Genomic DNA, 14,906 nt, shown 5'->3' with positions numbered 1-14,906 from the left:
TTTTTGGTGTGTATTTTATCACAGAATTTCTCAATACGTGCAGGAATGTGTGTGTGTAACACTTGCACAACCACAAAAATAAAAGAATTGCAAAATTATTTGCATTATAATTGGCAATTTTAAGTAAATATGATGGATGGTGTTTGTCTTAGTTACCTAGTGCTGCTGTAACAGAAATACCACAAGCGGTTGACTTTAAAGAACAGAAATGTATTTTCTCACAGTTCAACAACAACAAACAACCCTTTGCCATTGAGTTGATTCTGACTCATAGAGACCTAAAATCCAAATTCAGGGTGTGGTTCTAAGGAAAGCGCTTCCTTGTCTATTTCAGCTTCTGGTAGCTGTCAGCAATCCTTGGCCTTCTTAGGCTTGTAAATGCATCTGTATAAAGATGTTTCATCTGCCATCTGTCTTCCCCTTCCCACTCTGTGGGTCTTTAGGTCTATTCTGTTCTTGTTATAACTCAGAAGTGACTAGGTTTAAGACCCATCCGCCTGTGGTCTGACCTTACTAACATAACGAAGGAGAACCCAGATTTCCAAGCAGGGTCATATTTACGGATACAGAGCTAAGGATTTCAACACATAATTTGCGGGGATACAATTCAATCCATAGCTCTATTTTTGCTATCAAAAATGTGAGAGTAAATGCCACAGGCTGCTACTTGGCATGCATATATTACTTGTGATAACTTAATTCTTTCCAACATATTTTTCCTTTTTATGAACCTCTGTGGCACTTTGCTGACATAAAATAAATCTAATTTTAAAGCAATTTTTATATATTAAATTTCACTAAAATCATAACTGTTTGTTTAGACCTCTCTTTCACCTTCCAAATCCTGTTTTTCATTTGGCATTGATTAAATAGAAAAAATAAACAAAAATTAATACCAAAGAGGAAGGGAACGTGATAAAATGCCCACTCTTGTTGTATTTGGGAATCCTTGGATGGTTCGAACAATTCAGCACGTGGTTAATAACCAAAAAGTTGGTGGTTCAAATTCATCCAGAACCTCCTTGGAAGAAAGGCCTGGCAATCTACTTCCAAAAACCATAGTTGACGAAAACTTTATGGAGCACAATTCTGCCCTTAAACATATAGAGTTGCCATGAGTAGGAATTGACTTGATGGCAACTGGTTTGGTTTTTTGCTATATTGCATGTCTGCCCCCTAGTGTGTTACTATCTGCTGGTATGTGGAAATGTTCCTTGCAGGTCTGAGAGGCAGTGGATATATGTTTGGACAATGTGTCCCAAAGTTGCCACGGAAGTATTGTCAAGTACAATGAAGATGGGCAATAGATGAAAGCAGAAACAAGAAAGGAAGGTCACAGATAAACTGCATAAATGATTCTACTTCATCCAAAAAAAAAAAAAAAAAGTATATTAGCTTTTGGAAAGTATGTATTTTCTAAACAACAACAACAAAAAAATGAGTTTTTTAAAAATTTTGCAGGTTACATACGCAAAAAAATTATATATATGCTTTAGACATCATGGGAAACCCTGGTGGCATAGCGGTTAAGTGCTATGGCTGCTAACCAAAGGGTCGGCAGTTCGAATCCACCAGGCGCTCCTTGGAAACTCTATGGGGCAGTTCTACTCTGTCCTATACGGTTGCTATGAGTCGGAATCGACTCGACGGCACTGGGTTTGGTTTGGTTTGGAGTTTAGACATCACGATAGGTGATAGAGGAAATACAGAGATAATGAAAGAATTTATGCCAGAAAAGAGATCACAAACATGTCCATGGACATACCTGATTTCTAATTCAACAGCATATGCCTGTGGCTTCCTGTCTTGTTCACCTTCATTTGATTTTTAAATATCAGCAATAGAGGAATTCTTATTGGAAAGTCAGATTTGACTGTGTGATAGCAAGGATGATTCAGCATTAAAAAGTACATAAAAGATGGTGCCATTTATGTTGTCCAAAAGTAAAATTTAAGAAAATCTGAGTGATGACTAGTCAGGAAATAGAGGGAAATAGCAAAACCACAGGGAAAATGGAGTGATTAAGCCTGATTTTAGGGTTATGAGGTCTAGAGAGAACTCGAAGTCTTGTGAACCTCATAAGCTTGTAGAGGATAGTCATCATCAAGAAAAGGCAAAAATATATTCATAATCTTAGCTTATTTTATCATTCTTCATTTCAAATTACATTACAATGAATATGGATTTTTTTCTAGAACAGGCATGAGGCAATATTAAGTGTTGCCGTTAAAGAATTCTGTTTCTGTTGTCAGACCTTAGTTGAATCCTGACTCCATGACTAATTTTATGAACTTAGACAAGATTTTTTATTTTTCTTTTAATTTGTAATTTAAATTGTTTAATTTCCTATTGCATAAGTACAACCTGACAGTAATAATAGTATCAATTTCTCTGGATGTTGTGAATATGAAGCAATATTTTACATCAACACATAATAAATATTCAAGAAATGATAATTATTCAGTGCATGTTTGGAAATTGTAGCGGCCATTCATATTTTGTAATAATAAAATAATCAAATCTCTATTGAAAATTTACCTCCACCTCTGTTTTCTCTCCCTTATTCTTTCCCTCCTTTCCTCTCTGTTAGAATCATTCACACACAGATACACACACACATGCTCACACAAGCACACATACCCATACAAACCACACCCACATCCGCACTCACACCCACATCCACAACATATGGAATAAAATTGCCCTATAAATACTAAAGGAAAATGAAAACCTAGGATGCAAGCTTCACACAACAGTTCCAGAGAGATGTATTTATTTATTTATTTAACTTACTTGAAAAAGAAGATAAATATACCCAGTGAGGATGGAAAGATGATGAGTGAATTCTAAACAGGGATGGGAAGCAACTTAGACCAGTCAAAGGAGAACCAGGAAGGAGCTCACCAGAAAGCCCTCCTGATTTGATTCTCTTAGAAAACAAGGAGCAATTTAAGAAATTCCACCTACATATGACCCTGGGGAAGCACATCTCTAGAGAAATAGTCAACTATTGAGTTATTTGTTGTGTTTTGTTTTATGACAGATTAGTACAAGTTTATTTTTCCCTTAGCTTATGTTATTCTGTGTGGGTCCTGGGATCAAATGACAAAATTTGCTCTGAGTTTACATCATACTAAAGCTGTCTGTGGGATTACTCAGTCTTCATATTCCAGTCCTGTGTTCTGTGCCACTTGGCTTTTCTAGTGAAAGATGAAGCAAGAGAAGACTCCTATAGTTAAACGTATAGCATACCAAAGCAGAAAGCAGTTATCTGCTTCAATCCCCTGTTCTATAATTGGGGAAAATAATAATAACCGATAAAAGAAAAATAATGCATTTATTGAATTTCATGCATCTGAGACGCTGTAATCATTTAATTTAATTTAATTCTTGTAACTGCCCCCTGAGATAACTGTTGTTATTTCTATCTACTGAAAAGAAATCGAAAGGTTGACGGTTCAAACCTACCCACAGTTGCCTTGGAAGAAAGGCCTGGTGATCTACTTCCAAAAAATCAGCTGTGGAAAACCCCATGATGAACAGGACCACTCTGACACACAGGGAGTTGTCATGAGTTAGAATTGACTCCAGGGCAACTTTTTTTTGTTTGTTCGGTTTCGGTTTAGACTTCCACGTAGTAAAACAATACAGTCTTTGTCAAATGTAGAAAAATTAATAAATCTAAATGCAATCAAAAGCCAATGTTTTTTTTCATTGTGGTGATTACTGGTCTGCAATATTGAAGTAGTATTTAACATCCTCTTTCCCTCAAAGGAGCCCTGGTGGCACAGTATTTAATGGCTCAGCTGCTAACCAAAATTTCAGCAGTTCAAATCCACCATCTGAGCTCCTCCTTGGAAACCCTATGGGGCAGTTATATCCTGTTCGATAGGGTCACTATGAATCAGAATTCACTAAATGGCAATGGGTTTTTCCTTAAAGAGAACCAAGACTCTGCCTCCCTTTGTAAAGTCTAGTGTAATTACCAAATGGATAATGACTTTAGAAATTTTGGACAGGTGCTATCATGTGGAAGAGCTGTGACTCTAGTTCAAAGTGCAATAATGTTTCACCTTAAATTCTAAGACCCACTCATTTATTTACACAAATTCAGCTACCAGAATGTAGCAGCTCTTGAAAAGCTAATCAGAATCACAGCAAGAAAAACGAGCATTTACCTAATATCACAAATAAGCTGTGACATGGCCTTTGATATATCAAAAATGGTTCGTATTGTCTTTTTTGTCCACCCTGTGCAAGTAACAGTCCTAGAATGGACAGTGTTTTGTTACTCTTACTTTTTGAAATCACTATGCCTCTGCAATAAGTTGTTTTAAAAAGATGTATCATCTACAGTTCAGCTAGAAAAACAGAGCCAATAATAAGTACTATGAAAATAAAGGATTTATTCTCTATTCATTCTGTTGTACATGGGATCTCCATGAGTTGAAGGCAACTCAACAGCAACTAACAACAACCACAAAGAATAAGATAAATTGAAAACACTGGTTGTTTGGGCAGAGGGATCCAATCAAGTGTTGTTGAGAAATACTTTACTATCATCTTTGATAACTGTCATATTTGCATACAACATGGTCATGCAGAGTCAAACGGACTTAAGTTGGTGAACTCACCAAGTTCAGTTATATCATTCCATGTTCAGAAATCTTTATATCTGACTCCTGTCATCCTCATTTGTTGATGTTGTTAGGTGCCATTGACTTGGTTCTGACTCATGGCAACCCTACATACAACAGAATGAAACATTATCAAGACCGATGCTATCCTCACAATTCTTGCTATTCTTGAGCCCATCATTGCAGCCACTGTGTCAGTCTCTCTCCTTGAGAGTCTTCTCCTTTTTTGTTGACCTCCTGCTTTACCAAGCATCATGTTGTTCTCCATCCTCCTTAGAGCAACAAATATTGTCTTTATATATCCATATCCTGATATATCAATTGCAAGACACGTACAGGTTTTTAATCTTTTCCACTAGATGTTCCTCTTGAGTCACTGCAGAGTGACATTCTAACTCTGCTGTTCAGAACTATTTCTGAGGCATGAACATTGATGTGGAGGGAAGTAAGCCTGTGAAAAAGAAAACATTCTGAAAGAAGTTTTTGATGGACATGTGTTTTTGGAAGCCAGTTAATTGAACCTTCAAAGACCTAATGGGAAATACACACACATAGAACTTGTGTTATAATTTTTTAATCTCTTTTGCATACCACCCCTACCCCGCAATCATTCAGATTCAGTCTTAACCTTCGCTACCTCTGCCCTTAAGTTTTTGCACTTGGCACAGCAGTTAAAATGATTGACTGTTACCTAAAAGTCAGCACTTTGAAGCCACCAACTGTTCCATGGGAGAAAGATGTGACAGTCTGCTCCTGTGAAGATTCTTGAAAGCCTATGGGGTCACTATGAGTGGTAATTTATTTGAAGGCAGTGGGTTCTAGGCCACTGAAGGAGCCCTAGTGGTACAGTGGTTAAAGTGTAGGCCTCTAACTGAAAGATCAGCAGTTCGAACCCACTAGCCACTCAGTGAGAGAAAGGTAATGATTTACAGCCTTGGAAACCTTCTGGGGCAATTCTACTCTGTCCTACACAGTCGTTATGAGTAGGAATAGACTGTATGGCTATGGGTTTGGTTTCTAGGCCACTGACTATCTAGTTGCTCTTTCAGACTTATCAGGCTACTGGCACAATTCACAAAATCTAAACAGAAAAAGGAAGTGAACTGTTGTTGGTGAAGTAGGCAATTGGGAGTTATAAACTTTAGTAGAGTGGAAGATAAATAAGGTAGTATGCTAAAATGGTGTGCCCTCCCGGTATAAACATGTTGGTTATTTCATATGACAACTCATTTGGTCCTAAAGGGAAATTCTTAAATAGGAGCTCCTGCAAAAATATGATCAAGTTAACTACTCTGAAGGACAGCACACAGATACACACACACACACATACATATGTATGCATAAATATATACACATGCAATTCATAAGCATACATACATAGTTTTCCTTTCTTCATGAAAAATTCAGTCTTATTAAAATATGACGAAGTTAAATCAAAATTTATTCAATTAAAATCCAGTCAATTAGATGCCCTTATAAAATTGTTGATAAAGAAAGTGAATAGGACTTGTATCCTGACTAGGAAGGTTATACTTTTGTACATTCACTATCAGCTTCAGCTCATTATGCCTCTAAATAGTTTCTGTCTTTCAGATCAAAGCTTTTAGACAATATTGTAAAGAACCAAAGGATGCGGCATCAGTCATATAGAAATGATTTTTTATTTTTAAATCGTATATGAAATGCATGACAAGGAACAAATGAACCTGCTAGAACTACTAAGGGATCAGCTAGTTTCAACTACCAACAGACCCAGAAAGAGTAAACAAAAAAGAACAAAGAGTAACAGAAAGAATGAATACATCTTATATCTCCTCAAAATACTCTGAAAGTGACCTGTGGAAACCTACTTAAGAAAATACATTCTAAATTCCAGAACACTGATGAGGTGTTTGCCTTCTCAGAATCACTCTAAAAGCTGAAATATAAATAGGATATTAATTGGACACCATAAGATATTAACAAGCCCATACAAACATGAAGTATATTTAATTAATCAGCATGTATTTGAAAATGCGAGCTCATGTAGAGGACAGTTGCATTAATGAATATAGTTTAAATAGCATTTAAAACAGAATGTACCTAATATATCCCATAGTCAGGGATATTGTCTTCAGTCATGAGAATGACTTATTGTAAAATCATATTCCATTTAAGCATGTTGAAATAACATATAATCCATAACCTACTCTAGGTGTAAGAAGAGACAGTACAGTCCCTTTAAAACAGAATTTAAAAGGTTGATTTGTGAAACACCGAAGAGTTGTGAAAAAAAATTCTCTTTTCCAAAATAACTAATTTGATCTTGGTAAGTAAATTATCTGAAAGAAATGGTTAACTTCCATTCCTTCTATTGGACTATGGATCTCATCATACATTGTAAATTTCTGTTTTATTTACTTAAAAATGTTCTACTGATTGCTTTGCTCATAGCCTCCTTCACATCCTTGTTCCTGAGACTGCAGATCATGGGGTTCAACATAGGAATCACTGTGGTATAAAACACAGCCACCATTTTTCCCTGCTCCACAGACTCCTCAGTTGGGCTTCTAAGATACATGAAGAAGAGAGTTCCATAAAATATGGTTACAGCTGTCAGGTGGGACCCACATGTGGAGAAGGCTTTCTTTCTTCCTTCTGCTGAATGCATTTTTAAGATGGCAATCAGGATAAACACATAGGAGACAATAATAATCAATAAGGAATAAGAGAAGTTGAGACCAGCTAAAGTGCGCATGGTGTATTCTTTAATGAAGGTCCCAGCACAGGCCATTTTGATGAGAGCTGGGTCTGCACAGTAGAAGTGGTTGATCTCAATGTTCCCACAGAAGTATAAACCATGAGTCCAGAGTGTTGAGATCAGACTGATAAAGAAGCCATATATATAAGGAAACGAGATCAGTCGGATACAGACAGTCCTTGACATTCTGCTGCCGTATAATAGAGGGTTGCCCATCGCCATGTATCTATCAAAGGCCATCACAGCAAGGATGAAGACTTCTACGTGGACAAAGGCAATGAAGAAGAAACATTGCACTATACAACCGGGGTAGGAAATGGTTTTGGTCTGGGATATCAAGTTTTCCAACATTTTAGGGGTGATGTTAGAGGAGAACCACACATCAGCAAAAGACAAGTGACTGAGGAAAAAGTACATGGGGCTGCTGAGCTGGGGACTGATCCTGATTAATATGACCATGGCAATGTTCCCAACCAGGGTGATAATGTAGACCATTAAGAAAATCACAAAGAAAAGGAGTTGCAATTCAGGATGACTAGTTAATCCCAAAAGAATAAATTCTGTCACATCAGTAAAATTGAGCATTTTCTTAAATCTGGTCCAGATAGAGATGCATTTTATCTAATAAAATAAATAGAGATCAGTAAATACACATACCAAATATAGCCATTCTTCCTTTATAGTATCCTTTCCTAACCCATTCCTTTTAAAGCCTCTGCTGTTTTTCTTTTGTTCTCTCCTCTCTTTCTCAGATATCTTTTCTTACCAGTATTTCTTTTCCAATGCATGTATGTATCCACGATATTTTCTACACATGTGTTAAAATATTCTCTGGTACAGAAATGTATTGACAGAACTTCTACAAAGATTTTATAAGTCTGCAAACAAATATTTCTGACAAAGAACTTTTACTCTTGCTATTTCCTGGAAGGGGAAAGGCCTCTTTTCAGTGGCCCCCAATTCTGAGAAGGTGTATACATTTTATTTCTTCATTAGATTTATAGGATTTAGAAGGCCTATACTATATTTGAAATGTAAAGCACAAGGAAAGAAATGCTATTCCATAATCAGAAAGTAAAATGTCATTTCCATTTAGTCACCTTTAAATTTCCAATGTTTATTATAAAGAGAATATAATAAAACTGTGTAGATGGCTTGACATAAATCTAATACTAACAGAATTAAAAAAAAAGGAAAGAAAATCTCTTAAAGCATCACACTAATTTAACAATTTAAAAAAATAATAATCGAGTCAATCTAAAAAATAGTTCAATCCTTTTCAGGTATTGTCCACATTATAAACAAGCCTAATAGTAATGAACTTGAAACAGGGTGCTCAACCATATCTTGAACAGAACCCTCGCCATTTTTCCTTTCCCTACCCTGTCTCTGTTTCCAAGTATGATTTTGCTGTTAACTCCCCTAAAAGTTAAATGTTAACTAATGCTTCCCCTTGCTTCCCCTAGGACCTTGGAAAACAAGTGATATCAATCTAAGCCTGTCAAACAGGATGACAGATGGCACCAGCCAACCCCTTGGCTGATGGGATAATGCAAGAAAAAATCAACAAGTTTCAAATAGGACCAAACAGAAAGAGAATGCACGTTCCACAAATTCCTAAAACCTATAGCCCCTTTTCCCTTTAAAACCCTAGCTGGCCTGCAGTTCCTTGAGACAGACGGTTTTAGGAGGAGCTCTTTCCCCTCCGTCTCCAGATACCCGCATATATAATATAGCTCTTGCTGCCCAGTTCACCCTGTCTCAAGAATTGGCTGTTTGCCACAGGCTGCCGTAACTAGTGAAATTGCAGTGACAAACTCAAGCAGCACCTCCTGTCTAAGATCTTCTTCTCCATTTGTCCTTGAACCATTAATAAATTCTATGGCAGACTCACTCTTCCATTTCTTTCTCCTTTATTGGCCTGTTAAACTTGAAATTAGAAATTATGTGTTTATTCACATTCATTAGCCCGGGACTGTTATGATTCAGGTTAATCATTTAAAAAATAATAATTATAGTTGGTGGCAGTCAGAAATCGATGTCTTCTCCATTTGTTGAACACCTAATGATTATTTCAGCCTATTGTGCCCTTGAACATAACATCTTTCATAGTTTCTTTTACTTCCCATTTCCCTGGTATCCGTTAGTCAATTGTTCTTAAATTTCCTTATAACTTTGAATAAAATAGTAATAATAAAATATGAGCAAAGATCTAAATTATTTCTCTGTGAACATTTAAGCTGAAATTCATAATATCTAAAATGTATTAGAAAGCTAAATAAATTTGTTTGGGGACTGGGGAGGAGGTGTTGTTTTCTTATTGTATCAAATTAAGTTGGCTAGCTATTTGGATTCCGGAAATCTCCTAGCACATTCCAATATTGTGATTCAAATATTTAGAGCTATTTTATCAGGTGGAATTTTCTTCTTGTTTGTACTTATTCATGGGCCAAGGGACTACACAACTGAGGGTTCTTCATAAAACTATTTGGTGTTTGCTACCAAAGTACAAGTGAGAAGAATGTCATCATCTTCACTTACCAGCTGGTCTCTGGTGATATTGAAGAGCTGAGAAGAAATAAAGATGAACTACATGGGTATCTTGTTTGTTGCCTTAAAATTACATATTAACGAACTGTGAAATGTTTCATTAAGAATAAAATGAGAAAAGTCTTACATAGTAAATCTGTTCAATTCCCAACTCTAATACTAGATATGTAAATTTAGACTAGTTATTTAATGTCCCTGTGCCTCAGTTTCCTTACCCATAAATTCAGATAATAAGAATGTCTATTTTGTGGCTTGTTATGAAGATTAAGATAACCCAGTGCCATCGAGTCAATTCTGACTCATAGCGACCCTATAGGACAGAATATACACATGAAATATTGCAGAAAGGACTCACAGGTGAAAATCTCAAGTTTTGTGTTTTAACCTGACTCCGTTACTATGTTCCTTCTTTTGGGGTTCTCTTTCTTTATTTGTATAAACTAGAAGATTGGTTGATTCAGCTGACTTCCCCAGATGTTAACTGCTGCGTATGAATCTATTAAAAGAATCAAAAGCATACTTTATCACCTTCCTTTGTGCCCTGAGAAAAACCTGTTAACATTTATCAGTTTTTTCTTAGTAGCTTTTAACTGATCTTCAGATGACCAAAGAAAAGCCATAAGAGAAATTGTGTCTTTGAGTTTCTGTAAAGAAACCTCCATTCCTCTAACATCTGCTTAGGGTGCCCCTTACTGGCTAAGAAAGCCAAGTACCTCTGTCAAAAGTTCTCAGCTTGTCATAGATGAGAGTGGTACATGTAAATAATGCAGATTATGATTGTGTGTTCCTTAGATGTGCACAAACATAATAATACCTAGGATGAGGAAAAAATGAATAAATAACCCCACTATGAATCTCAATATTTCCTGCAAATTGAAAGATATTCTTTCGCATAAATGGAAATGTAGTTGCACAGAACAAGAGAGTCCCCGACTTAGGACGGGGTTCTGTTTAAATCAATTCTACCCTAAGTCTAATACCTCATTTTTTTTTTAATTTTCATTATTATTGCCTTTTATCATCTGTATCTTTATAAATTCTACCCTTATTTGTCTTAAGAGGTTGGAAATATTACACATAAACTTACAGATATATATCTAACATTGTATGTAGTACGTATTACAAACAATAAGATATACCAAAAAAAAAAAAAAGGTGGTTGTAAGTGCAGTTCCTCATAACTCGAATATATAGTAAGGCAGGGACCGCCTGTATTTTAAACAGGAGTACAACTTTTAGTCATTAGTTTTCTCTGGTCCTGTGTTTTGACCAGATTGTTTTACAGTCTCATTTATTTAGGAAACAAGTAGTTATAAGTAGTACTCAAATTACTATAATATGTAGCACTTGGATTTGCTATTAAACACACAAACACACACACAAATGCAGGCATACATATTTATATACATACACGCATAGAATTTGTATAAAAAAGGCTCATTAAATTGTTTCATTATCACCTGGAAGGTAAGCACTGTGTTTGTACCCACTTCCTTGAGGTGTACCTAATATGAATGGGATGCTAAATTGCAATTTTTCAAAAGCTATTCTAATGCATATTTGTATAACAAAAGGATGAAAAAATGCAGAAAATTATCTAAAATCAGTTATTTTTAGATACTAGATCTTAGAAACTTTTTAGAGGCAACACCAATTTACACTGGATCTATAAAAAGGCAATCATGTATTTACCTCCATTTCTTGTTATAAAGATGTATAAAGAATATCTTTCTTCTAAGGTTAATATCTCATCTGCAATACCATTTAGTGTGATGGTTTGCTTTAGAATGATATGTGTAACTCATCTCTTGAAGATGATTTCCTCCTTTGGAAAAAAATGTGGCTCTTGAGAGAGTTAAATAAAAAGATCCAAGTAAAGACAGCAGAACAGTGCCTAGCATACAGGAAACGTTAAAAGTCTTAGCTATTATTGTTATTCTTTTCATCATTACTCATATCTTGATACATTAGTAATAACATTCTCACTAATTCCACCTACCTATACTTGAAGCACATATGGATGAAGGTCAAAGACTACAGACTTCAGTATGGATTACACCTCAACAAAAGGAAACAAAATTCTCACAGTTGGATCAACAAACAACATCATGATAAACGGAGAAATGATTGAAGTTGTCAAGGATTTAATTTTACTTGGCTCCACAATCAACACCCATGGAAGCAGCAGTCAAGAAATCCAATGACGAATTGCATTGGGCTCTAATGTGTCCTATAGGGTAGTTATGAGCTACTTAACGACTAGAGGTAAAGGCTATTCTTAGCAAATTGGGGGTTAAGATTTTTTATTTTATTCTGCTATGTGTTTGTTTATTTATTGCTTTTCAGGAAAACCATTTGTTGTCCTCTCGTCCATCATTATCTGTTCCCAAATAACTGTGTCTTACCTATAAAGCTACATATAACTGTATAAAGATACATATAACTCTATCTTACCTATAAAGATATATCCTTTCCCTACCAGTTATCATCTGAGTTTGGTCCTTCTGTCCTCATTCCCTGGAGTTTGCACCTATCTTCGTTTTCCTGTTATGTATGTGACTTCCAATACTTGTTTTCTGATTGGAATTTACTTGACAGAAATAAGATTTTGATTGGTGAAAGAAGATGTTTCTCATCCTTTCCCAGAATGTTGGCAGTGGAAGTAAAAGTAAAAATGAAGTCAAAGGAGGGACATTATAGATTGTCTCTGCCAAAGTGGCAGGAACAAAGGTGTTACTAAATCTAGCTCAGTTTGTAAAAGACAGAAACAGAGGATATTATAAACTCTATGAACATATCCTCTTAACAAATGTGCTATTTTCTTTGCCTGCTTCCAAATAATTACCCATTTTCTTGGCATCTAGGAAAGAAACCTGTTCTACGATTCTACTCTATCCAAGCGCTGCTAACACTTTCCTTTTTCAACTTTATTGATTTATTTGACCATTAATAAATCTTATATGTATAAAGAGAGCATGTTTAACTGCTTCTTTTTTCACTTGAGACAGTTGTAGACGAGAAAATATAAGAAAAAGATAAATGGTGTTAGGCTTCAAGCACTTAAGTGCTGAGTGTATCAGTAAGTCAAGGTATATGACCTGAGTCTCCATCTCCAAGAAGGCCTCAAATTTTAGTAGTTGTTCAATGACAATTTGAACATGGGAGCAGAATGAAATCCTCTTTCTTGACCCCCTAATGAAATCTAGCTCAGCGTATGGTAAGATACACGCAGGGTAAACAACCGCCATCTGGATTTGCCCAGAATTTCCCTCATTTTATCACTGAAAGTTTAGTCCTAGGGAAACCAAAGGTATTGGTTATACTAGAAAGATTACCCCATTTCTGTGAGTTGCATGGGCCTTACAGAGGTCTTCAAAGTGCTTTGAGTGACAGTGTAGAGAATTCTATAAAATTATATGTAGGCCTGTCTCGTTCTTCCAGGCTGCCTCCGTGCTAAACTCCAGCCATTTAGGATATAGAACAAAGAATGAAGAAACAGCTTAGTGGTTTCTAAGCAATATAGGATCATGCATCAGTATACTGAAGAGAGGTGGGCTTCTTTGTCAATAGCTGCATTTGAAAACATATTGTTGGCATTTTAAAGATGCTGGTTCTATATAAAAGTTTAACTCGATGACTCTGCATGTGTATAAGACAGAGAAAGAGACGTAAACAGAGAAAGGAAGAGAGATTGAGAATGACAGCTGTATTAAAGAAAATAAAAACATGATTATTCAGTCACCACTTAATGATACTTGGAGGATGGAGTCTGGTTGTTTGTTTACATAAGACTGTGTGCACCTGTTTTAATGGATGACTTGAAGTCCTTAGACAGGGGCAGCAAACAAAGTCACATCCACAGCTGACTCCCATTGCCAAAGTGAAATCTCTTAAGTCCTACCTCCTAATAACCCTCCACAGAATATTCTCTGCCTACTAAGAATAACAAGGCCAGGCCAGGTGGCTGACGCTTTAGGCTGATTCTATGAGAACACATAGGCTCTACCCATGCATGAACCTACCTGTGCAAGAAGAAAAACTGTTCTGGGCAACATCTCATCTGTCATCACGGATGGGTAATTCAGGAGAATTTATTAGGGCTGAATTTCCCACCATGGGATTTTCTCATTGGCGAATATAGTCAGAATCGTGTAGAAGTAATGAAAACACTACATATTGCATCATTTAAAATGGGAAATTAATCTCAAGGGTAAAATAACTCTCAGCAGAATTAGAATTTTTTAAATAAGAAAAAGAAAAACTCAATATTTTGCTTTCTTCTTATATTACATTGTTTTTTCTGTATCACGGAGTCTATGCCAAAAAAAAAAAAAAAAAAAACTTCATTAAAAAAAGATATTGGTGTCCCATGTGATAACAATTATGTCAGTATTGCTTCAAACTAATTCCTAGGTGAGGGTTGATTTTTGTTGCTGTTTCTCTTCTTGTTGTTTATGTTGTTTTCTCTAGCACTATACAAAAAGACAAAGTGGCATACATTTAGAAGTCACTAGGAAAGGCCTGTTTAAACACTTACTTTATGGCACAGTGCTTGGGTACTAAGGCTGTTAACCAGAAGGTCAGCTGGAATCCACAAGCCTCTCGTCTGAAACCCCATGGAGCAGATCTACTCAATCCTATAGGGTCACTATGAGAAGGAATTGGCTCGATGCCAACGGGTTTGGGTTTGTTTGTTTTGATTACTTTTTACAGGCCAGAAAAATTTGAAAACAATTGATGCAGCTACATAACCCTAAATTATTTCCAATTTGTTCTTTTCTTATGATAGAGACTTTAGGAAAATATTCACTGTATAAAAAAATTATTATTGGGAAACTAACAAAGCATCTGTTGGAGAATCTTACTATGGAATTCTACCAGGATATTTCAGACTTACAGGGAGTATCACAAAACTGAAAGACAGATCTAAGCAAACACCACCTGGGTTTTCTTTCATTAAAATCAATTCTCCAAATTTT

General features: G+C 35.9%; 1 protein-coding gene across 1 annotated transcript; it reads right to left on the bottom strand.

The window, feature by feature from the left end:
* Window positions 1-6,951: 6,951 nt before the first annotated feature.
* On the bottom strand, window positions 6,952-8,390 carry LOC135231851 (olfactory receptor 5M3-like). The gene has a single exon (XM_064289050.1). It carries the CDS (start codon window positions 7,960-7,962, stop codon window positions 7,030-7,032), a length of 933 nt encoding a protein of 310 aa, XP_064145120.1. The 5' UTR covers window positions 7,963-8,390; the 3' UTR covers window positions 6,952-7,029.
* Window positions 8,391-14,906: the final 6,516 nt, after the last annotated feature.

This window comes from Loxodonta africana, chromosome 7 (assembly GCF_030014295.1).
Source record: "Loxodonta africana isolate mLoxAfr1 chromosome 7, mLoxAfr1.hap2, whole genome shotgun sequence".
Lineage (NCBI taxonomy): Eukaryota > Metazoa > Chordata > Mammalia > Proboscidea > Elephantidae > Loxodonta > Loxodonta africana.
This window is presented reverse-complemented; position numbering and strand designations above follow the sequence as displayed.

Bases quoted from the DNA above. Each gene is read 5' to 3' on its own strand.
- LOC135231851 (XM_064289050.1), bottom strand. From the start codon at position 7,962: ATGCTCAATTTTACTGATGTGACAGAATTTATTCTTTTGGGATTAACT.